The sequence below is a fragment of the Nipponia nippon genome, unplaced genomic scaffold (genome assembly GCF_047370975.1).
Source record: "Nipponia nippon isolate SJK-2023a ecotype South Korea unplaced genomic scaffold, ASM4737097v1 scaffold_28, whole genome shotgun sequence".
Taxonomy (NCBI): domain Eukaryota; kingdom Metazoa; phylum Chordata; class Aves; order Pelecaniformes; family Threskiornithidae; genus Nipponia; species Nipponia nippon.
This window is the reverse complement of record NW_028262345.1, coordinates 1,510,880-1,536,795: the sequence shown is the minus strand read 5'-3', so window position 1 is coordinate 1,536,795 and position 25,916 is coordinate 1,510,880. Positions and strand designations below refer to the sequence as shown.

At 41.3% G+C, this 25,916-nt stretch overlaps 1 protein-coding gene across 8 annotated transcripts in view; it reads left to right on the top strand.

The window, feature by feature from the left end:
• ARHGAP32 (Rho GTPase activating protein 32) overlaps positions 1–25,916 on the top strand; it is a 257,698-nt gene that overhangs the window by 101,360 nt on the left and 130,422 nt on the right. For 6 of the 8 annotated variants that reach the window (XM_087763519.1, XM_087763517.1, XM_087763518.1 and 3 more), the window contains exons 3-5: positions 15,510–15,601; positions 16,700–16,741; positions 17,116–17,200. In XM_087763519.1, coding sequence (XP_087619645.1) covers positions 15,510–15,601; positions 16,700–16,741; positions 17,116–17,200 — 219 coding nt within the window. The remainder of the gene's footprint in view (positions 1–15,509; positions 15,602–16,699; positions 16,742–17,115; positions 17,201–25,916) is intronic. The other 2 variants (XM_087763521.1, XM_087763516.1) reach the window with 1 other exon arrangement.

The window sequence follows — 25,916 nt, the reverse complement described above, 5'->3', positions numbered from 1 at the left end:
GACCTCGTGGCCCTCTGAATACATTGTAGATGGGTGGAAAAACCTCACTTGCTCATGTTTACCATGCTGAGTGAATCACATTTCCACTTTCAACCTCTGCCTTATGTCCAATCAGAAGGTAATATTTACAAGATGTAAATATTTACAGGACAGCGTTCAACACTGTCATTTTCTGTTCTCTGTTTAACTGGTGCATCTACTATATTCTGTCTTTCTCCTGATCATTTTAAGCCTGAGATTTTTTCCTTGCTTTTTTCCTTCATTTTGTGTTTTTAGCAGCCTCTGGCTTAGCCTTTTCCTACCCTACATGGTAGGTGAGTTTCTCATAGAGGCATAATACATGTAATTTTTGGTTAGTGATTGTTTAAGTTGCAGACTTCAGCTTTTGTTGTTTCTTGCTATTTCTGCCTCTGGGGAGTGGAGGCTGCAGGGGCTTGGAGGAGTTGGACATAGCCGTGTTGTGTTCTCCTCTCCATTGCTTGCCGTGGCAGACAGCTGGAGGCCCAACTGGGTGCAAGGCTTTGTCGCTTTAAATGAATTTCACGTTCTGCCAGGTGAGCAAATGCTGAGACTAGCAACACTATGGAGAGCTTGGGAAATTCTGACACAGTCGACAGACCGGTGATGGTTATTCATTTGTCTCTTCAACTTTGCCTTTGTACATGTTTTTGTACTTTGGGAAAAGGCGATTTATGCATTCACAGTTAGATGAACATATACAAGTCGTCCCTACTCTCCCTCCCCCCTTTTATCCACAATATATTTTGAAGTGCTTATTATTAATTTATATAAGTGCTTTGTTTCCAGAGCTTTTTCTCAACAAGAATTAAACTAAGGGTCTTTATAAATACATGGAGGTTGAATGTCCTCCTATACTGTAAATATAAGGTAGGGCAGAAACTCTATTTTTAATATTTCTGTCATTGCCAGTTTATTCTGGGCACCTGAGTAGCTTTAGTCCTTTGTTTGATACTACTTTTATCGTCTTTTTTACTTTTATTATTTGTACTTTCACCTGCTTTTTAAAACTGCTTGTTTCTTGTTTGTGGCTTAGCAGAAAGGCAAGTGATTTTGTATTGGAGACCCGGTTTGTTTGGGTACTTCTGGTGGTTCTTGAAACTTCATAGCAGTTATGAAATCCTGTGGTATGGATTTTGGGAACCAGGCTGAATGCGATGCAGCGCTAGATGGACAGACTTTACAGGCGTTAGATAACAAGACAGCTGCCTGAGTAGTCCTCAAGGACTCTGCTGTATTTTGTATCCCCCCCCCCCCATGTTCTGTATTTTTAGAATTTGGTCATATTAGATATACCGTTTTTCTCACTGCCTCAGCCTCCTATTCCCACTGCGCCGCTGGCCTGGTGGGTAACCTTCACACATGCCGTGTTTTTCTTTCTCTGCTCCAGTTTGGAAAATGCAGTTGATGATATTGACTTTCTTTGTAGAACATTTCCGAGTTCTAGGGATGAAAAGCCATATTTGAGCCAAGTGATATTGCAGTATATGGATTTTCTAACATTTCTCTGAGATAGTAATGTTATTTTAAAGGAAAAGAGTATCTTTTCCTTGTAAGGTCCTGAAGAGTGCTCTATTTCTGTGTTAGAAGAACTGAAGTTGTGAAAGAAAGCCTTTATATAACATTTCTCATATGAGCCTACAAAACAGCTGTCCTCAGCCTGTCATTAACTTTAGCATAAACTGGTATTTTTACTTAATATTACGTTTACCTTATGTTATTGACCGTCTGACTTGCTCTCAGCACCTCTTCATGAGTTCAGTAAGTTGCAATGTTTTAAAAGCAGCGTGCGAACAGCCTCTCCCGCAGCAGGCTGGTGTGCTTACAGACACGCATGCTCGCTCTATCCCCGTTGCCTTTTTCTTCCATTTGTCTAAGTTTTGTGGGGAAGCAAGATTAAAACAGTAAGATAAATATAAAAATCTTTATCTATGTACTCTGTTGAAATTATGCTGTCACAGAAAAATACCACCTGCAGCTATATTAACCTGACAGGCACTGGAGATAAGTTGAATATACTCACTCCAAAGCTAGAAATAGGTTTTCTTTTGTGTGTGTATATATATGTATTGGTGAAAAAGTTGTTTTTTCAGCAGTGTCTGCTGCTTCTTTCATCTCTGGAAGCTTTCAAAAGATGAGTCCCTAAAGCTGTGGTAGGTTTATCTACTGTGAGATTTTTTCCATAGTGCCCTGAGCAAAAGGACAGAGGTGATCATCCTGACAGCTGGTCACATCCTCCAGTGACTGTCTGCAGGGATTCATTCATGAGTAGGTCACGGCTGGAGGTGACCAAGAGTTCTTCACCTTGAGGAAATCAGCCTTTCCCACCCCGGTGCACCTCTGAACGGTAGCTTTTAGGATCTAGACGTATGATTATCCGTAATGAGGTCATTGAGATGATATCAGTAGTATCCCCAAGTGTTACTAGTTTATAACCAGGTTGCCTAGAAAAGGTGTGATGCAGGAACCTCTAAATTACTGGTGGGAAGTTGTTATGAATCCCTGAATTTGTCAAATGCATATGTGAACAAGAAGGCAGGTGGCTGGCGGTTGGTACACATCATATTTTTCGGCTTATGCTGGGGGAATTTTCTTAGGAAAAATACAAGCCTACAAATGTTTTAGAGAGGCGCAGAGGTTAGATCCTGTCCTGTGAAGTCCCTGGAATAATCTTAGCTCTTGTATCAGGTCAGATGGATTCTGAGATCTGTAGTATTTTCAGCATTTGATACTAGATAAGGTAACGTACCGTGGCTCGTGAAGGTAATAAAGGCTTTTTAATGAGACCTCAATATATCACTCTGTTAAATCTGGGACATGAGCGAGGAGAAAACTATTTTTAAATGCAATTTATAAAAGTGTGTAGAGATTAGTGAATTGTAAAGGTTTAAAGAAAGATTTCACTCTCCTTCGTGCAGGGTTTGTTTCTCATTCTTTGTCCAGCGCTTAGCCCAGTGCTGCCCCAGATCTTGATTGTGTGGCTTCTGCAAGAATAGATGCAAAAAATAGGAGTACGTAGGGTTTCTTTTTAAATTATTTTTGGTTGGTTGGTTGGTTTTTAATTCAACAAACATGAGGCATGTTTCTGAATATGTCAGTCCTGACCCAAGCTAACATGAATACTTCCAGGAACTGTGGCAAAATCTGAAGAACAAGGGAGTGTGTGTCAGTGGTGATTTCCAAAAAGGTGGTTTACTGAAATGGTCTCATTTCAGCAACTGAGATATATGGATATAATACCCTTTAACATGTAAAAACTGACATTTTGGACTTTTCATTCCTGTGGCTTACAGCTTTTCATGCTTTGCATGCATATGAACCAACACCAGAATTTTACAGCTGGGTACCTGGTGGTTAGCTCTTAAGCATGTGTGCAGACAGTTTTGTTAGGCTGATCCTGTTTTCAGATGGGTTATATGCCTTAGACGACTTTGGGAGAAAGAGTGCTTTTGAATTCCGAATGCCTACCTGCGGGTTCTTTTTAAAAGTTTAAAGTTTTAAACTCTCAGTTGCAAGGGAAAGTTTTAGGTAGGCAGGAAGCTGAAATTCTGGTTTTTCTGTTGTTTTTTGAACAACTTGGAAAATTCAGTGGAAATGGACTTTAGATATTTCTTCACATTGATGCTCCAGCAGTTGGCTTCTGGCTCTAAGTCTTAAGAGTCATTGCGTTTCTTAAAGTGCTATGGAAAATGTTACCTTAAAGTTTGGAGGTTAGCTTTGTGCTGATGAAGGCTTTCAGGCTTTTGACTTGCCTGGGTTAGTAAGACTTCGGTTAATCTTGCAGAAACTGTAGTACGTCTTCTCGGTCCAGCACGCCGCAGCGTTTTTATGTGACTCGCTGCAGCTCAGGCTGCGTAGCTGATAGGTCACAGGGCGCCATTTGTAACAAAGATAACAACGGGATAGAAATGGGATTTCAGGTAGTGTGGACAATATAGGTGTTGATACGAGACAAATGTTCCATACAGCACAGCGAGCAGTCAGCAGGCTGTAATAATATTTTGGTCAAAACGGTTCTGGTCTGGCATTGCACTAGTAACCTATATTTCATTTTCAATTCACATAACTTGTTTTCCTTGTTATTGCTGCATGAATCAAGTATTATTTCCCTCGTTAAGCTTTTGGCGAGGTGTTATATTGCTGTGTATGGCTCTTTTGCTCCCTCTCCCTTTTGGTTAGAGTCATTTTTATTTCACGGCCTAACTCCCAGCATGATGCTTGTCCCTGAGAATCTTTGAAAATTGGGACAATCACTTAATTGGCACATTGGCTTCCATTTGGGTTTGCCAATTAAATGAGTTCAATTAAACCCGAATGGATACCATAGTTTTGGCAGTAAGTATTAATTTATAGCAATCATTAATTTTCATTGGCGATGTTATAGAAGCAATTGTTTCTAGTTACATTTACTTTCAGTGTATGCACTCTTGCAATTGATCGAGGAGAAAAAAAAATTACATTTTCTAAATTTCTGTTTTAAAACCTGTGTATATGCAACATTTAGCAAAGAGGGAATGATTTAGAATTTGCTTAGGCTGGATCGGTAAAGTTTGTTGTTCACCAAGATCACCATTTTTAATGCACCCCGATGTTGCATTCTGCATATCTATCTATTTCAAAGTGAATCCGATGCACATCAGTAAATACAGTGTCTTGCTAAGTGAAATGTGTGGGTCATATATTTGCATGCCACCGCTAGTATTTCTTCTTTTATGGTCGTAGGGGATAAAAGCAATTAAAAGGATAAAGATGGCACTGGGGTGTAATGGCTAATTTTTTGAATGCTCCCAGTAGCCCTCTGCCAAATTACGTAAGTGTAGGTAGGCATAAACATGCATTAATGCATGTTAGGCACTTAAGCCTGGGTTTACTAAGGCATTAGGGAGCCTGAGTGCCTGTGTTTATCATCCTGTGAGTAAACCACTGGGCTCAGTGGTGTATGTGGTATCTGTAGCAGCTGTGCAGCAATTGCTTAGTCTGTGAATGCCCAGTCTGAATGTCTTGAGTTTTAGGTTATAGACTTTTAGGTTCAGTTTCAGACAGTTTTCTATCCCAGTATCTTTCCTAATTATCACCCATTTTAGATTTGCTTGGGCTCAGACAAGGTGCCTGTCGGTGAGGCAGCCTGGTGATGCTGCTCCGATGGTTGGTGCTGGTGATGCTGTTGTAATTAGCCCAGGTTATTCACCATCTTAAGTTCTGAGAGGCAGTAGGAGACGAGCTCTGAAGACTGGATTACGTTGTCATGACCCTCCGCCTCTTTTCCTCCCATCCTATTCCAAAGATGATCTCTTTTACGCCATGTTTTGTTGTCATAATATAAGAAATGCCACATTTGTTTGAAATGTACTTATTTGGGAGATAAAACATATAATTTATTTATCTGTCAGTCACTTTTCCGTAGTCTCAGCTACTTAAAAAAAAGATGGAACATCCAGGAAAGGAAAAGGAGTCTCTTATTCATAAGTTGTTGTTTTGTTGGGTTTTTTTTGTTTGGTTGGTTTTTTGTTTGTTTTTTAAATCAGTATTCATTGCTTCTTAATTACTATAATGCAAAAAAAAAAAAAGGATGGAACAGCTTTTGAAGGGTTGTCAATAGATTGCTCATTTATCCCCTTCCATTCCCCACCCCCAAGTTAACCCCAAGAGAAAAACCAAACATGTCAGAGTATATATTGTCTTACGGAAGGTTGTAGGCATTAATTTTTTTGCCACGAGTCAACCTTCTTAATTACAAGGTGATAAATTATTCCCTGAAAATGTTGGTAATCTTTAGCCTGATTTTTTTTTTTTTTAATTTAAATCTTTCCATACAGTTCTGCCTTGCTAGATTTATATTGGTCACTGCTGCATCGGTGTAGGTCTGCGTGATGTTTGTTGGTATTTGATCGAATAGCGTGGTTGCTAGGGCACAGATGATTCTGACTGCAAAACCCGATGTTTTTGCACTCGTAGTCTTAATGCTTCATCTTTGCTTTAGGGTTGTTCCATGAAAATTCGTGATGGATGCTGTAGGGGCTTGCTACAAGTGCTTCTTCCATCGAGTAAGGCTTTAAATTGTTTCTCACCCTAGAATGTAGTGCGTCTCATTTAGTTAATTTTCCTCAGCTAGCGTAGGATCCATAGGATAGTGGTTGTGACCTGATCATGTGAGGATGTGTGACCTCCTACGAGTAGACATCAGAGTTGGTTTGCACGGTTTCAGACTGAAAAATCGCTGCTGTTCTCTATAACATCGGCAAGTTTATTGACTCCATGGCATCCACATGGGACTGGATGTGGTCTTCAGTGGGTTCCAAGTCCACCAGGCTTCTCTATTGCAGAAATCTACTTCAAGAAGTTTCTGTCTTTGCCTGTTCCTTCCCACCTCCCATGCTGCTGTCTCAGTGAGAGAGTTTCTGGGATGAAGAGATGGGAAGTGAATCACTGAGCTCATCTCATTGAAAAATAATCCCCCCAAAGAAGTTCAGCTTTCCTCTTTCTTTTTAATCTGGATTGTTTTGGGGACTTGTAGCCACTAAAACAGTTGCAGCTGCAATGAGAGGAAGTAGGAGTAGCCTGGGGCTGAAGGATCGGGGTGGGAGTTTAAAAAATTGGCTTTACCTCTTCAAGCCAGGCTATCATGAAACCGTGCCCACAGGCTAACAGTGCTCCTGATGCGCCTTCTGTTTCAGAGAGTGTAAAACAAGTTTTAGGGTCTGTGTATTCTTGATTTGCTCTCTGGCTTGTACTGCAAGCAAATATTGTCTTCTTGAAAACGTCTGAAGTTGCTCTTTGATATGGTTGCAGAATCCCAAGTTTTAACTGTTGGTTCTTGCTTTGTGGCATGTTTTTCCCTGTATTTGTATATGGCTACCTGCCTCCTCTTGGTTTCTTAGTCTGATGTGTTACAGATGAACTCGTGTAGGAATGTCTTCTTGATTTGTTTTGGTGGTTTTTTGGGGGGGTTTGGTTTGGTTTGGTTTTTTTTCTTTCCTCTGTGTGTGTGTTTTTGTTTTTATGCCTCAGTCTCTCGTTTTTTTCCTTAAGTATCGACCCTTAGGGAAAAAAAAAATCACTTGGTTTTAGCTAATAATATTATGAATGCAAGAAAACAACCTTGGAGGACAAAGGTGCTGACCACAGTTTCTGCAGAGTTTATGTTCTCGGTGATGTGAGGAAGAGGTCGTCAGTCACCTTCCCGATTTTGCTGACCAGTGGCGTGGAAAGACCTTTCTGCAGCTCTTGCGGCATCCATCAAGTGTCCTGTTCTGACCTCACCTAAGAGACGTCGGGTCCTTGCTGGAGAGCACTGTCACCTCAGATTTGCCGGCATAAATGCCTGCGTCGTCTTTCCTAACCTGGTTCAGGGAACTGGCTCGTTGAGGCTGAGCAGGGTTTTTGAACAGTTGGTCGGGAACGCAGATTTAAGGAATCCTGCCGAGGTATCATGGCCAGCAGCAGGAGGCTGCTTCGGTGGCTCGGCCAGAACAGGGTGTGTGATCACAGGCCAAGCTTTCCCAGATAACACTTGAACACAGCTAATGAACTGACTCTTTTGTTCTCTTGTTCAGAAGTTTATGGGTAGCTTATGGTATAAATTGCATGTTACAAGTAGACGCGTTCTTCATGTTACTGTGTTATTATAAGGGTTTGGAAAAATAGTGTATCATATACTAGTTATGTATTTTATGCCATTGGAACCAGCTCTCTTTATAAACAAAAAGCTGAGCCCAGGTTGGCTTTACGTGCATAAATATAAATTCATGTTAACTCTCCTGACTCAGATGTTGGGGCTAAGTGTCAAGCTGCTGGTTTTTTCCACCTTCCCCATCTTTCTTCTACTGCATTGGGAAAATTCTTCGGTTTCTAAGCCGATTTATACCTATAACATAACATAACATTGTTATTTGCATAATCACTGAACATGGCCAGGAGACTTACCAGAGCGGTATTTGCTAGATTCAGGCTGAATTCATCTGTGTAGTTTTTTGTGTGATGAGAAATTGCTTTCCACCATAACAACCCAAAGCTCCACTTGTCCTTTTATAACTAAGCCATGATTAGGACCCCCTCGTCCCTCCGTGAAACAATAGGCTGTAGAAATTGTGCATCAAACCGGGTCTGGGATTTTTGGGGTCTTTTTTTTTTTTTGCCAACAAGGAACTGGAATCGAAGTATTGTGCCCATTGGATGTTCTATTTTCTGTGGCTTTTTTCTAAAATTTATTTTGTAGGCTGTACAGAAGGACTCTAACCCTGACTGCCTTTCCCACGCATATTGTATGTGGGATTTTTGTTCTTAAAGAAAGTACATTCCTTAGCCAGTATGCTATTATGTGAGGCTATGTACTGTACTGCTGCAGCTCCCTGGGCTGAGATCCTTGTGAATGGTAATAAGGCAATCTCACTGCTGCTTCACTATAGCGATGTCAAATCCAAACTTAAAGCCGTCAGGTAGTTATCATGCTAATGCTGTCCTCAGTAGCTAACCATTCATTTTCGCTTGGTGCATCCATTTTTGTCTCTAAACCAAATAATAGCTATGAAAGAAAATACAAGTGTGAGACTGTTTTGCTGGAAATAACCACCATCCTTTGGGTGCATTTGATTCATCTGCGGCGAATCAGTGCAAGTCCATGCATCTCTTTCAGCCTCACTTAGGAAATCTTGTCATGAGATAAAATCAACCTGCTTTACAGAGGTGAATTTTGGTCACAGTGACAATAATACTGACAAAGTAGGTTCATACAGCTGCCAAGCTCCTTACTCTGTCTCGGCTTCCACTGACCCAAATTAGTTGTTTTACATGTGAGCTGGAGATGGTTTTACCCACGGATCTGTGAGCTAGCGAACTTTATTTGAAAACACAGTAGGTGAATAGTTAAGAATTTGTTCTTTGTTCGTTCCAGGCTGATCCTTTAAACTATGGTGAATGGATGCCCTGGACTAACTCCTCTATAATGCTAAGTCTCAGGAATGAGAGGTTTCCCTTAATTTGCCAGCTCATGGCAATGCTTAGAAGGTTTTTTTTTTGCTTTTTCTTATTTTTTCCCCCCTTTGGAGAGGAGAAGCTGGGAGTAGAAAAAACACGTCCTGTGTGGTCTTCGGAAAGAAGAATTCACTGTTAACCATGCCATGCAATAAGTACTGGCTAGAACAATTCAGCATTGACAGGGAATGTGGAAAATGGAATTAAAGTCCTAAACTCAAAAAATGATACACATTGAAGTATTTTCTTTATTGAATGCAGATTTCCTAGTCGTGGGATTAAGAATGTGTGTAGCCAGTATCCAGAGTTTCCCTACTGGAAGCGCTTGCCATTTTTTCACTGGCTTTCCTCTATCACATTTCTCATTTACCCTGAGATTTTAAAGGCACCTCTGGCTGGGTAACTGTTTCTCCATGTACCATAATCCCCAAACTGAGAGCTAAATTAAAAAGTCAGTACTATCTCTAATTGCTCCAGTCGTTTTGGCCTTGAGCTATGTCTGCACATAGCCAGTCCTACAGCTATCCTTTGGCATGTCAGAAAGGACATTTCTTTTATCTTTGCAACAGGGACCAAGAAATTTGCACTAGGTAAGGAGCTAAGTGATGACTTCAATTTAAAAAAAAAAACAAAAAACAAAAAACAAAACTTTTTATACAATTTTAAAAGGTTTGTTTGTTTCTCATTCTGAAAAGCATCTTTGTGCTTTTCTGTTGGATCTCAAAGCTGTTTCTTTGCACACAGTGGCTTGGATTGCTGTAATCAGAGTACGCTAGACCCTTGCGCTCTCAAAGGTAAAATTTATCTGATGCCTTGCTCCTTTCTGAGTGAGGGTGCACAGCCAGCTTCTGCAAATACAGATGGGTACACAGGCCTCTTGGGTGTGCGAACAGGAGCTTGTCCTTGGTTTGCAGCCTTGCGTACCCTCTAGGTGGTTATTAAATGTGCCAGTGCTGCGCTCTGCTGATCAGACCGTGAATAGCACGGATATTAATTCTTAACCTGGTCAATTGGGAAATGCAGAGTTGGAGCAGGGGTATGTATTTTTATTTTTTACTTTTTCGGTAAAGCTGCTGTAGTATAATAAGCAGATATTTTTGTTTAAGCTGAGGTTGTTGGACCTGCATACATAAACCAGATGCAATTGCTTCTTCATTTTAAATGTGTCCGAATATCTTAAGCAGCTGTGGAAAACGTAGCTGAAATGTGTTAAAGTGACACAAACATCCTGTATGAAAATACTTGGGAAACTCATTTGCATCCATTAAATGAATCAATGGAAAGTGGTACTATGAAGAACTTGGCAAATACTTGCATTTCCATCATATTGCCACTGTACCTCTGACATTTTTTGGATGAATGTTGTATCTTCATCAATTGCCATGCATTTCTTCCATTCAAAAAAGCGACCCAGTTCCAGCGTCCTGTGCTCAGGTACATTTTAATCCTTTTAACGATAGCGCTTGGGCAGATAAATGCTGCAGAATTGGGACCTTTCATTTGGAGTCATTTGGACATGGTGACTTCCAGTTTAGTAAAAGCGTTTTTCCTTTGCTTTGTTGATTGATTTGTTGTGGAGAACCAGAGTATTTGTTACAACTTACAAAGTGAGAGCAGGGAGAGCTTTCTTTCCCTGGAGTATGTTAGTGGCTGTGGAATACGAAGCTGAGGTAGGCCATACTTCTTCTTTCATTGTGCTTCAGGCTGACTCTTGAGCAGTAATTGGTTAAAGCAGGATGGTGCTAATGGAGCTATCATCTTTTACCTCGTTGTGATCAGGGGATTTTTGTAGGACAGTTTCTTTTTAACGTTGCAAAGCAAGCTCTGCAAAGAAGCTGATGCCGAGCCAGCTTTGTGTAGCTAGTTGGTACCCAAGATTTGGAATAGCTGTAGATGTCCTTGTGCACAAACACCCGCTTCAGATATCGAACTGTGTATACTGGCCGCTTCAGTTCATCCTCTCGCTCAAGTTAAGCAGACCATTACTCGCCACAGAGCACTGGCTTCTACTGAAACAACATTTCTGTTTCCTGCTGTTCTTCAGTGAAGAAGTAAAACTCTAACAAAGCTTGTTTTTTTTGGAAAGCTCTGGGAGGTTTTGTCATGGGGGATTTTTTCCTCTTTTTTTTTTTTCCCCTCCAAGAAAATTGAGGGGAAATGAAGATGATGTAAAGGAAAGACTGTCATGGAAACCAACTAGCATTTTGAATCAGCTCTGCCATTTTTAGAAACAGGGCCGTGTGCTGAAAGATTCCAGAGCAATCTGGTCCCTCCAAACTGGTTTTGGTGAGAGACTGACGGTAGGAAGATGCATAAATGTTACTGCCTGTCTAATAGTTATTCCTGCTTTGTGTTAACCTTGGGTAAGAGTAAATTTCTGCCTTCAGAAATCCCACTTGAATTCAGTAGCCTGGGTACATGCTGGCCTGTCAAATCTTGCGTTGTATCTGTTCCTGTACCTCCTCAGGGGTTTTATAGTAGTATGGTGGAAAACCAGTTTACCGATTATGGGATTACAGGAGCTTGGTGGGATTCCACCCTTTCTTCTCTTATTGTGCATCCCAGTGTAAGTCTGCAGCAGTAGGAGGAAGACCGTGGGTTTTGCAGGGGTTCAATATCCTCCCCTATTGAGGATACCAGGATGGAAACTTAATCACGTCACGTTCACTGGACTGTTTTCTTTAATTTTCCATGTATTTTCAAATTGTGTTACGTTTCTGGATGTGAGGGAGACGTGTTGACATGTTTTCTGATAAATGCAATGAGACTTTTTAGAAGAAAATCCTTTCATATTATGCTGTGGAGTTGTTAGATATAAATTATTTATGACTAAGGCTTTGTGTGCTAGAGAGCGCAAAGCTGAAGTTTTCCAAATCATGTCTATAAATATAAAGACCAAAAATTTCTAACTTGGATGCTTAGAGCTGGACACCCTGATTTGTAGGGGCTCTCAGATTCCCAGGGAGTTTAGTGGCAACACTTGAAAATTGCACAAGTGATGCAGGTGCTTCAGGGGTCCTGTTACCCACCGAGCAAACGGCTGTGATGATTTAAAAGTGGAATGACCGTCCATCGGGGGGTGGGACAGACAGACAGGCATTCTCCCAAAATTGCTTAGAGCAAACATTTTAGCAGTATCTACCTGCCTCGCATTCCTTGTGTCTCTATAAAATACTGAAGTTCTCAAATATTGTCCCAACTGCTACTAATATAAGTGTAGTCTTTAGTGGGCTTTTGCTAGGAGAATATCGTAGCTCAGGGGAGACTGGTGGTGTTGCTCAAAAGCCTTCCACTGAAATGTAAGAGGACCGAGGATCCTGATAAACTCAATTGCCTGTGTTCTGGATCGAGTCCTTATTTGTTTACCCAGTTTCGGACCAAAGCAGATTGATGCAGCCAGTGACATTAAGCTGTGAAAATTGGACTAAATAATTTGCATAAACAGATTTGCTATGCAATTACTAGGTTTCCACAGAAGAGGGATGCATAGAAAATAGGGAAGTGAGAGGCAACTGATGATGCTAGCTAGTTAATTTTCAGATGTAAATAATTCAACTGTTTCAAAATGATTTTTAAAATTAAATTACTGTGACACAAAGCACAAAAGATGACAAATCTCATTTGGAGTGTTTTGTTTGTATTTTGAGAGGAGGGTAATCTAGGGTGACATTTTGCATGCCAGGTTTTGGATCAAAACAGGTACAAAATAGTGGTGAATAAAGTGCCCTTTTATGTAGCTATGTGTCTTTGGTTTAAATGGAAAGTAGTTGCAGTTTATTTTGGAGTAATATGGTTTACAAAATTGCAATAAGTTTCTTTTTTGCTTATCTGTCTATTCCCCGAGTTTTTTCTGGTGTTAGTACCTTATAGTAAAGATTTCAGCTTGCACAAGATCACCATTCTGCCCTTTTTCCTCAACTGGGAGACTGACTTACAAGAGATTGTTGTTCTGCAGCAGTCCGAAGAGCTCAGATCTAATTGGAAAAGCAACCGAAGTTAATTACTGTATTGCATCTCATTGTAGTCCATTTAAATGGATACATGCTGCTGGAAATGGGAGAGGCAGATATCTCCTTCCAGCACGATTTGGACATAACTCAACTGGGAAGAAGAGGATAATACAGCTTCTTCAACGAGAGATGCTGGCATTTAAGTCTCCTGGAGGTGTGAGTTTTGCCTACGCTGCTTTGAGTCAGATCCAGGGTGGTCTCTACCCACTGCTGCAAACTGGCTTGAAGCCCACGTTTTTCTGTCAGATTTGTTTATCCATTTTTATATCCCACCAGCTTCTACTGCTGATGGAGAAGAAAAATTATTTTTCTTCCCACAGCAATTCTGTTCCTTAGAAAATTAAGGCAAGCACATCCAGTTTTGCCTAAAAGCAGCTTACAGGAATGGCACATTTATTACTGTAATTAGTTATTTCTTACGTAAAAGACCTGTAAGGTTTATTAAATTGGTGATCCTCTGAATGTTAAAATTCACAAGGAGGCTCTCAAGTGTCCCATTACATACTGAAGTAATTGTGTGCTTAGTAACAGTCAGTCAGCCGAGGATAGGTTTATTTAAGGATATAAATATTGTCCTTGTTTTTCTTCAGTGAGTGGGTGTGCATGTTCTGTCCAGCTGTGGGACAATGGAGTTAAAGCATTGCTTATGTTCAGGGCTGTGAAAGGCCCAACTGTGAGAGTGAGTGTCCTGGCTTCAAGTTTATTCAGTAATGTTGAAAGGGAGGAGCTCGCTCATAATAGCTGCAGCATCCCCTGTTCCGAGGGCAGTGCTGGAAATAACAGGAATTTGTCTGGGTGCAGAGAACGTGCTCTGCTCAAGTCCTACACGAGCCGCGGCGATGTTGGTTGGATGAAGGCAGCTGCCTACGATGTACGTCTGCATCTGAGCCGGGGTCATCCTGGATCAAGGGAGAAATGGATACTCCTGCAACGTGGTTGCTTTTGTCCTAATCTAGTTGTCTGAAGTAGGTGAACCGGACCCCAAGCGCCTGTTTGTTGACTATAAAAGTAGCCTCGGGTAGATAACACAGTTGTAGCTGTGTACCTTCTGTGTGTCTGGAGTTGAATGAGATGAATCACTCCCTCTAGCTCTGTTGCTGTTAGTTAATGAATATAGGAATGGTGAATGGCTTTGGCTTATTTACTGCAGCTCTTTATGATGTGCTGAAGCACATGTGAATTCGACCCATGTCAAGCTAAAATGAGAGCTTCAGGGAATGGGATAAGAAAGATTCCCTCATTGTTCGTCCCGTATATGGGCTGGTAGCTTGAATTGTAATTGTGTGACTCTAAAGTTTTGGGGGCGAGGACCAAGTTTTTTCCATATTTTACATTGCTGTCTACAGCTGTATTCTGTTATATGTAACAGCTTTGGGACTGATCGTCCCTGTTCAGAGATCTTTTGGTGGACCAGCTTTGAAGCACTGGCATTGATCTTCTGGATCAGGGAACTCGTCTGTTTACTCCTGTCATTAGAAAGTGGATTTTTTGTTCCAGGCCTGTAGGACGCAGAATACTGAAGCACCTCTCTTCCTCTTGCTTGAGCATTTGCTATTTTGGACATTTTTCATGTTTTGTAGTGCATTGTATAAAGCAGAAAAAAGCTCATTCAGCTGGTCTCACCCACATCACTAATGAGCTATCTCTGGCCAACACCAGGGACCATGTTTTTCTCCTCCTGCTCTGTGCAGTCTGTGCTGATCTTCCTGTTTGATCACTGCTCCTTTCCTAAAAGCCTCACTTGAAACCCCTCATTCCTCTAGAGCTTCGAGCCTGGTACAGCACAGCAAAGCGAGGGAAACACATGGTACTGAGTGTTTCAGAGTCCCCTGTGGTGGTGAGTGCTACCCCAGCAGAGCTCACGGCTTATGAAAAAGCAGCTGGAGGAAGGAGAGGATGGGAAAGCATGACAGAACAAATGAAAAGAGGGAGTTAGGAGTTCTGGCCTCACTAAAATAAATGAATTTTAGTGATTAAGGAATTTTAATATGTTCATGCACTTATACCAAGAGCTTCAAACATCTTTTTTTGAAAACTCACCTCCCACATAAAAGCAGCTCTGTCATTAACTTGATTTTCCACTGTATGAGCTATCCAGCTTCTTCCAGTGCCTCTGCCTGAATCTACGTGCACAGATGTTTGGAAAATCAGGCACATAACGAGGAGTCTAAGTATGGAGTTTAGGAATGTATGTTAGACTCCTACCTCTGAAAATCTCCTCTTTAGAAACCAGAAGTAGTAAAGAATAAAATACTGGATCTCACAGTTATTACGAAGAATTAGCAAGGCTCTGCAACATGTTCAGGAAGAGATAACCACCTATTAGATCGTAATCCTGAGGTTCAGTTTTCCTTATTAAAAAGGCAGAAGTACAACTTCTAGCATATATGAGATTTCATCTGTGTTTGTACATACATGTAAAAATACATGGGCTACTGCTCAGCAGGCGGTAGTCCACAGCATGCAATCAAATTTTAAATTCCATGCTTTTTCTTTCTTCTTTTTTTGCAGGCAAGGGGTGCAGATATCCCTGACATTCCAGGGGAGTTGCCGCTCCGGACCTGTGGCAGCACAGCAAGTATGAAAGTGAAGAATGTGAAAAAGTAAGAGCAGTGTTCTTTGATTTTCCTGTCTTTGCTGGGCTTCTGGTTTTGATATCCTGGGTTTTAGCTATTGTGCTGCAATACAGCTAGGGCATTGGGCAACAATTTTTGATAGTATCTTCATCTGAGCAACTAAAATCCATGCGAAACAAAGTGAATTCCAGCTAATGTGGTCTAAAACTGGGGGCATGAGAGGTTTTGTTGGCTCTCTTACCTGTTTCTGGCCATAGATGCAAAGTTTGTTAGAGTTTTGAAACTCGCTGTTACTGCACTTTTAAATTTTTGTGATTTCTTCCTGAAATAGATTAATTAAAAATAAATAAATAAATAAATAAATAAATAAATAAATATGTAAAACCACTAAAGAGAAGCCCAGGCAATGTAGAAATGAGATGATTTTCCCTGTCTCCCTATGCTCTGGAAAGCTAAACCAGGACAAGTGGGTGGCCTAGATATATTTTTTTATTTGATATTTTTTCTCTTTTCCTTTTTTGCGTTCTGCCCTGTCCCTCTTCATTTGAAGGCGTTTTGCACAATTTTTCTTTTCTAGGGGTATTTTTTTCTTCTCTGATCTCCAGGATTTTTTTTTCTGTGGGCTTATTCTCTCTTTCTCTCATTCTCTCCCGGAGAATGTAAACCAAGTTGTTATGCTTGCAGCTAAGGTTTCAAACCTCTAACCTGCAAAGGGGATCAAAAGTAATCAATATTACTTGACTTGTCTTTGCTAAGAATGCTGACTTGAGGACCAGAACTCCCCAATATTGATTGATCTGTGCATTCAGATCACCTCTCTGTAGCGCTCTGATGCTGTAAGGGAAATGGCTCTTTGTTCTAGCGCTGAGCAGCCAGATGCTGCATCTCACTTCCCACTTATATTCCCGTGGGAAGAGAGAGCTAGATAATGACAATCTCATTGGCTCACCACCAGAAATATCTATAGGAGTCTATAATAGCTTCAGCAGAAGCAAGAGCATGTTGCAGAGCCAGAGGATCTCCCCGTCAGCCATCATTGTAGCTGGAGACACTTGGGAATAATTATGCCTCACTTTTGAATTTTAAAAAGGCAAAGGATAAATAGCGTTTGTTCTGCACCCTCAGATACATCAACCCGGGACTGATGGGCTGTGATGCCTTTCACAGGTAAAGTTCTACTTTCCTATGTGTCTTGTGTAAGGCTGTTTATTTGCACTGCAAAAATGCATTTGTAAAGGTAGAGCGGCTTGTCCCTGCACCATTTCTTAAAGATGTGGGCTTAGGTGTTGATGAAATGCCACGCAATTCTTTAAGGATGCAATGATAAAAGCCACTTTGCAATTTAGTTTTCCTTTCTCACTCAGTTCCTTTCTCCACTGTTTTGGTGCATCACATCAACAAACCCCTCTGTTCCCTTGGCTTTAGGATGAGAAAGTTGTTATTCTTTTATGTCAGTAACTGTATTTTATACCAGTACTTGATGCTGAGCATTGTTTCAGTGATTTGCATCTCTCTTATGGTGTGCTTTTGATGTGCTTCAGGTTATCCTTTACAAAGGGTCATTTCCCGAAGATGGCTGAATGTGCACATTTCCATTATGAAAACGTGGACTTTGGCAACATACAGGTGAGTCTCAGATTTCTTTTCTATACTGTGTTTGGCTACCAGCTAACCCGGTGGGGGAGGCGGTGGAGAGACCTCCACTAAGGTTCATTTAGTTTGTTGCAAAATGTTTAGTGATAAGAAATTAAAGCAATAGGGTCTCTTTATTTGGAATTGCTTCTGTGTACTGGGCCAGAATCTGTCCTCAGCCATGTGGCCGCCCCTTTGAGGTTGGAGATTATTTTATTTCCGCTGGATTGGACTGATGTCACTGTTTTAAGACTGCATCAAACATTCGTTATTGAGTCATCTGTAATAACTGCATGCATATTTTTAGCTTGTGTGTCTGTATCTCTAAACAATTGTGTGAACATATTTATGTAAATATAAATAATTCAAATGTATCCGTTCTCTTCATGTTATCTTAGCTCTGCATTGTGCATTGCAGCAGCTGTGTCATCAGAATACAAGAAATTGCTAGTCAGCCTGAGCTGCATTTCTAGAAGTGTGGAGGCTTCACTCCTTTGTGATCCATCCATCAGAAATATAGGCAGCAGCATTTTTCATTGAGCCGCACCGGGGAGGGCTGAGAACCAAGAATCACTGCTAGTTTCTCATAAACAGGGCACATCTTGTTCTGCACTTAGAGAAGCAGGAATGCCTCAAGCATCTGCCAGCCTTGTAGCCAAAAAGAGGTTACAACCTTTTCATTTGTAAAACATTTCCTGTAATATAGAGTGAATTATTTACAGCCTTTCGTGTTTCCGTACTTGACAGTTTTGCAAGCAGAATTATGCATCTGTTTTTTCTGTCTCTGTAAAATTCCTGCCGAGAAGGAGTTTGGGTCCTACTCAGGGCTCGTATCTGCTGTTATTCCCACTTAGTGGCTCTAAGTAGGTCCATTCTGCTGAGCAGGGGATGTATGTGCGTTGGCAGACAGACACGCATAAAGGCAGAGCAAGTTAGACAAAATAGCGGGCTTAAGGGGACAGCAGTGCAAAAAGCTCAGTTCTTAACGGGGTCTCTGGAAGATGGGCTGCTGATGCAAACAGGAGTAGTCCTCAATCTTTCGAGGCAAAACTCTGTTTCTTTATTTTCAGTTTCTGCCTATAGGAATAGTGCGGCTAATCTGTGTCTCTGTTTTTTTGTCTGCTGGTAGTTTGCTGATTTGACACCACTAATTTTTCAGTCATTTTGGAGAGAAGTTTTATGTTGGAGGAGGTGTTGAGCAGGTTCCTCTGTACACGGAGCTGTTTTTTGCATCATGCGGTCCTCTGAGTTTTCCTTTCCCTCGTTCAGAGATATTCAGCACAATGTGCAAGCGAGAGAGAGACTACAACCTTTGCATGGCACTAGTATTTAAAGCATTTTGAAGAAAAAGAATATAATTCTTTTGTGGGTTTAAGCATATCTTGGAATGTTTTAAGGACGGCAGGGCATACTTGTAGGGTTGATAGGCTGAGATTTTTGTGTTTGTGAGAGGGAGAAGGAAAAATCAGATAATATATTCTTTACAGATTTTCTTTACGTTGTTCTGCCAACAAACCTGAAGCGCGTCCTGGTGGGAAGCTTCCACGAGCAGGAGCTGGTGCTGTCTAGCACTCATTTTTGTGGTGTCATTGCTGCACCTACAGCTTTCCATCCTCCTGCTCAGTGCCCTCTGCCGCAAACAGATTACCGACTGCTGTAACCAGAGGGGTGGTCTGGCTGAAAAACAACTGGGGAAGGATAGCTCGGGAAGAAAAGGTAGTATTGGTTGTTCAGCCACGTCACATCCCTGAGGTGTTTTCTCTCACGGTGCGGGGAGAACGTGTGTGTCTTGGGGGGGTCAGTTCTCTGTTGCTACCACTGCTACCTCTGAAAAACCGTACACGCTTAAATATTCGTGTACCTAAAGCGAAACCTGTGTACCAGCTCCGTGCCTCTTGTCCCTTCCTTTTCATAAGCAAGATTTCTGATAGATTCCCACAGTGTAATGACTTTGTAATACGGATAAAAATATTTTAAGAACAGAGCTTTGCTCCTGACATATGAAAGGATAGGGAATTAGAGTATTTGCTTAGGAGAAGACCAGTATTAATGGCAAAATAAATGAAAACTATTCATTCAACAGCAGTATTAGTTTACAGACTTAAAAATAGGTTCGTACAGGGCTCATACATTTTAATCAAGTGGCATTCATTGGTGGCCCCTTTGTGATAAGAAGGTAGACTAGAGAATAGCAGTAGGCTGAAGTGACTTGTAAATGACAGCTTGGCACCTAATAGCGAATTACCAAGTTGCATCTGAGGAGTAGTGGGTGTAAACTCCTTTCAAAATCTATTCACTGTTAAAAATTTGCATAGTAGAAATGCAGTATTATCTGGCTGCGTCAGGAATTGTGTAATGCTGTCTATTAACAGCCTGGCCAAATTTCAGATTGTTTTGTAACGTTTGTGTCACTTATAATATGGTCTCATGGTGCAACCGGTATTAATATCGTGGCATTTCACCTCATGAGATCATTTAAAATTAAGTTTCTGAGATGTATAAAAAAGGATTTGTTCTCTTCTTATCCTGGCACCATGCTAACAAAACTACGTGCATTTTGGGATGCTTTTTCTCTTCAGAAATGTTCTGCTGTACTGCTTTCAACAGCAGTGTATTTGAACCTTATCTGTGTCTGGCCAGCAAGACACACGTTGCATCAGCAGGAAATTGCTGGTTTACCAGGCAAAGGTAGTTGCTATCAAAGCTGTAGTTATAGGATGGGCTTTACGGATTGCATCAGTGTCATAAATTCACTGGTATTTTTCCGAAATACCTTGCGTTTATGATTATATTTATTTTTTTAAGGCTACATCATTGATTTTTAATTTTAAAATGAAAAGCCAGGTTCTGCATAATAGATTTATTTTAGTCCAACATTGCATAAATGTTTGGGAGTCTTGTTAGCAGGAGCAGAACCGTGGTTCAGCCTCACTATGGTCTGTGTCTCCCAGACGAGATGTTACTGGGCCATGGCTAGATTGTGATTGCTCAGCATCGCTCAGGTCGGTTCTGCTGGCCTCCTTCTCTCTTCAGCTCCACTGCCGTTCCTCAGTTCTTGGCTCACGTCTACCTGTGATGCCTCTCCTCTCTCTAGAACATCAAAACTCAATTCATTAACATACAAAGCAAACATTGCTTGCACACCTATTGCTGTACAGGCCGTCTTAGTGTTCAGTTAAGCACTGAAGCATGGATTTGGAAGTCCTCAGCATGTCTTCCAGGTCTTATGTTAAGGCAGAAGGGCTCGCCATGCATTTTAACTTCAGAAGTGCCTAAACCACCCCAATGTAACTTAAAGTAATATGTTCGCAATCAGTTTCTAAGGCAGCTTATTAAATTTAAGCATGATTTCAGGGTCTGCTAGTTGGAAAAGCTTCCTTCTTAGGGGCTCGGGTTGTTCCAGCACCGTGCGGTGTACTGCGGATAGCCGAACTAACACGGAAAGAGTCGATGTCGATGTGTGCACACTGAGCAGTGCAGCATCTTCTAGCCACTCGCTCAGTGCACGAGTGTGGTGCTCAGCCCCGGCTAATTTGATTGCATGTTCCAGGTTTTGTGTTTTAGCTGTAGAGCTGTTCCAGGTAACTCGTTCACACAGAATTTGAGTATCTCAGTACAGCAGTTGTGTCATGTAGTCTCACTGCCTTTTCGTGAGCTTTAAGGCTTGTTAATACATAGGAACTGAACTGGTTCAACAAAACCTCTGTATTGCTAAGTTATACAAAAGTAGAATGATTTCCCCCCCTAACATGGTGCAAATGTGATTTTACTTTCCTTAGTGCAATGTGCCGCTAATTTAAACAGGAGAAATAGTGATTAGGTATTCCGTAAATATCTTTACTTCCTGCCAGAAATAAAGACTTTGTTCTTTGCTTGCAAGAATTAAGAAATTATCTTTAGTTGAGTAGGTTTTAGTAATGGAATATGGAGAGCTGATCAGCTCTGTGCTTTCTGGATGATATTCTTTGCTCCCTGAAAAACGCATTGGCAAAGGGCAGCAAGTGCTGTAAAGCACATTCATATCACTTCAGCAATCTTGCATTTGACACAGATTTACCCCTTCCAGCAGCCCGGTCTCTGTCTCTCTCTGTTTGCGTTTATGTAGCTGCCTTCTAAAAATAAAACCCTGTCGGAACAGGATTGGATTACGGCGCATGGAAGATCCTCTCCTTATCTGTTAAGCTTTGGCATTGCAAGTGGTAGGAGCATGTTATCAGTGGTAAGGGAAGTATTTGAACCAGAATCGCTTCCGCCTGCAGAGGCATCAGCTGCCAGGAATTCCTGTTAGGAACGCAGCAGCATTGTTTGCTGTTCGAATGCCTTTGGCAAGCTGCGGCCTTCCAGCCAAGATGATGGGGCTGCATTTCAATGGTGGCTGTGGTTTGCGCCTGTAATTGTATTTTCCTGTTGCGTCTTACGAGTTAGAGGCGTTGCAAAGAGCAGTTCAGTTCTTCTCGTGCCTTTTGTCAGCAAAGCCTGTTGAGAAGATATTTCTCGGGGTCATCTTCTTTTGGTTTGCCTTTTTTCTTTTATTTAATAATATTCCAGGGAAGGGGGTGCAGAGGGGAAGCGTGCTTGTGAAGATGTCTCTGTTAATTATACAGTAAGATTTTTTCCTGAGATGGATTGCAAAGGGAACAAAAATGGTAAAGGTGACCAGATGCCCTCTTCTGGAGTTAACTGGGGTAGTTTAAGATGTCTCTGCTAAAAGTAGCCCTCTACATAGCTCAGCTAGAAACAGCAGGAATGGAGGAGTGCTCCCTGATCTGTGTCTGTGTGAAGTCGGACAGCTTAGCTCGAATCTCCTTCCATCAGTGATTTTAAACTAAGCCTGCTCGCTGCCTTCAGTGTAGGAGGGCTTGTTCATTCCCCCAGCTCTTCTGTGGGCATGATAATTTTCAGTATCTTGGCAGTCATGAGCAGCTACAGGCTGTAATGTCTTCATTTATTCCACTCATTTGCAAAGTGTTTAAAAAGAAAAAAATATTTATTTTAAAAAAGCGAAACATGAAACAGCAGCCCCACCCACCCCAATCCCTTTTAAAAGATGGAAATACATAGTAAAAATCACAAAAACTGGCCTAAATTTTGCTGGGTATTGGTGCTGTGAAAGACAATTTTGCTGGGTTTTGCTTTGTCTTTACCAATACATGAGTGGTTATGAGATGCATACCCATATTGCAGTGGTGCTCCTTTATAGCCTTTCGTCTCTGGACGCTGTTAATCTCCCCCCAAAATGACTTTGCAATATTCTGATATGTTATGTTCCCCTTCTTTAGACCAAGGGCTTCCCCTCCCGTTCCCCGTCTTTTCCATATGGTTTCTTTACTATTGCCTTCTGAAGTGGTAGGGGGAGATGTTGCAAGGGCTGCTTTAAGGACGTGGGTATATAAAAACAACTATGTTCATAGTGTAGGTGGAAACTGCTTCTTTTAACTTAATAATTCCAGCCACAATTCCCTGAAAATTGGAACAGTCTCCTGCCAAGATCAACAGATTTTAAAAATTTGGAGTCTCTAGGCCAAGCTTCTTGATGCCAAAAAAGTTAGGAAAATATTCAAGTAAGTTCACCTCAGTTTTTGGATTCTTCTGTTTCCCGGTCTTGCATCCAACTTGCCAATAACTCCTCAGAAAAATTCTTCCCTGGAACGGGATCACACCTGTGAAATTCCAGCTTGCTTGGTTTTCTTCCAGTGAAACAGGGAGAAATCCAGCAAGGGTTTTATAGTGGAAGGGTAACTTCAAGTATGGAGAGTATCTCTCCGTGCAACCTTACGATTCCTGCTCGCACATTTACTCCTTGTTTTACAGTTGTTGCTTGCTGCAGAGAAAGCTAACAGCCTTATTAGTGATCCAGCTTTAATGGGCAGGATTCATGTAAATCATCTGCCAGTTATTAAAGCCTGCTCAAAAAACTGGTAGGCTACAATTTGAAGGCTAAGCAGGTCCTTTTGCTGAGCCCGTGGTCATCACTTTGCTGAAGGAGTTTGCGATCCCCTGAAGGAAGAGGGGGGGATTGCTTATGTGAGGTGGGGGGGACGTGCTCACAGGAGCTTGTTGGTAAGGGAGAGCTGTCTGTCTGTCTCGCTGTCTGTCAGAGGAGTGTGCACGCTCGTGTCTATCTGGAGGCGTAACACTGAAACGTATGTGAAGAGCCAGCTTCACTCTGCTTTGGGCTTATGCTGATGTTCCCTTGTGGCTTTAGCTGCTAAGTCATTCTTAAAGCATATTATAGCTTTGCTCTCACCTTTCTCCCTTTGGCTGCCAATTACTGAAATCGATATTTTATAAATGTTTATCTTTTTTTATAAAGTAAAAGGTAATTTGTCTGACATGACTCAGCTGGCTGGTTATTCAATTGCCAGTCATAGGGAGGAAGGGTTTTTCAGTTAGGATTAGCTCTCTGTCTGATTTCATGTATGTCCTTTATTTTAAGCTGATCATCTAGGTGTATAAATGGAAGGGGTAGACTATAACCCACAAATAATTGCTAAAAGCAAACGATATTTTACCTGTTGATTCAGCTGAACAGGTATTTCTGGTTTTTTTCCTTCTCCTTTGCCTCTGGATGTTTTTGAGTTTATATAGGACCAATCATTTCTCCACTAGGTCTGTGTTGCAGGAAGACAGAACCCAGCACAGTGTTTCTGTATCTGGGACAAAACGACAAATCTGGGATGCTCTGTTTATGAAAGGATTTTGAGTATTCCCCGCTTTGTGTGTTTCTTCTCTGCCTTCTTAGTGTAAGAAATAGCACTGTGCAAATTTGGATGAGCATTTTCTCAGGCTTTAGTATCTTGAGGTAGGTATCTTCCCTTACTCACGTGCTGGGTACTGGTGGGACAAAACGGTTTCAGGGAAATGTGTGCACACTTGGCTCTTCTTTGCAACTGGGGACTTGTGGCACTCCAGTCTGAAAATGTTGACCTCCTGAAGGAATCCAGCTTATTTTTTCTTCCCCTTCATTTAACACTGAAAATATAGCAAACTTGTTTGTGGATGTTTAGTCTTTATTGGTGCATAGTGGCTGTTTGATGGCATGAGTAAATCTTAAAAGTGACTGTAATAAGCCCAGCTGTTAACTTTGGCATTGACCTCCTCCTGTTTGCCACCATCGTAAATCATCTTTACCAGCGTGTCACAGAAATGTATAAAAATTGTTTTAATTAGTAACTGGAACAGAGTTGTGTTGGAAAATTTTTCTTCCCTCAGGTTTAATGACCTGAAAAAAACAGAAAGATGTATTATATGTATAATTAAAATATATTAAAACTTTGAAAAGAATCCGTGGGCTCCAGAAAAATAATCCCTATTTCACTCGTGTTTCATAGCTTGAAAGAAGATTAAAACCCTTACCGTTTTGTATATAGTAAGCCATACTGTTAACAGGAATGGTGTTAAAATGCAGCATAATATTGTACTCATAGATCTGCAAGCATGCCAAGCTGGCGTGATTTTAATAACTAGCAAACTTCATGTTGATATGATCCCTGAGATTTACAGAAGCAGGGGCATGTTTTTATTCTCCAGTGGAGGTTTGTCATGGCAGTGGACGTATTAGCTGTTAAACCAAACATCGTTGGGAACATTTATACTTTGTGTTTACTGTACCTGCTTACAAAAAGGGTAGTTTGTTTAGTTTGTGCTTATGTGCGAGAATTTTGAGGTTTGATGACAGAGTTGACAGCTCAGGGGTAGCAGGTTAGGCTACAAGTTTTTAAAACTGTTCATTCATTAGCTTAGCTTTCCAGTGGTGTGTGTGTACCTTTGTCCTGTAGTTATAAATGTTTTCATTCATTTCCTGGTGAAGAAGTACGGATAGGATATACCCTGATCTTGCAAAATTTGTATTCCTGACTCTCTTGGCTTTGAGATCTCCTGCTGCTTAAGGTGCGTTGGTTTGAGCAGACCAGGTATGCTCCATCTGATATGCTCTGTATCCTGCAACCCTGTGGAGACCATTTAGTCCTGATGGTTGCGTGATCTGGTCTCCAGGTAGTTTCCAGCCCTTGAAAGTCAACACTGCTTCCCCATCTGCTTCATTCAGTAATACAGTCTCACACAAGGGCATGTGGTGTGGTGAATTCAAGATTGTTCTCTCTTTATAAAATCAGGGACGAGTTGTCTTTGAGTACTCAGGAAAAACCTCGTCACTGCACTCGTACTATGATAATCTATCCTGCAAGGCAAGAAAATGCAGGGGAAAGCACTTGAACTAATGGTATTTAGATACTATATGTGAAAATGTTTGCTGTACTGTAACAGGATTCTTAATGCAATATGTGTAGCTGCACGTGTATCAGAGGATGTTTCTAGATCTGCTATGCTGAGGCCCAGGTTTTGTTGTTTGTTTTACTTGCAACAGAGAGATTTGTGCAGAAGATTTCCTCTGAACCTAAACTTTCCCAAGGGGCTGGGTTCAGACAGATTTTTCGTTTTAAAAGGGGAAGCGTACACACAGGCACATATTCTCAGCCACACGTACTATTATAATGTCTGAGAAGGCATTTGAACATGTTCGTAGACTTCGATGGTTTTGTTATTTTACCCCTTGCTGCGGTGTGTGAGCAGAAGATGGAGGCTTCTGCTTCCATGTCCTGCAGGCAAGGCTCTGCCCTGCGGCTCTCCTGGGCGTCCACACCAAAAAGCTCTTGGATCTCCACTGAGGATTCCAAAGATTGCTTATTTCTCTGACTTTTCATTTCTGGCT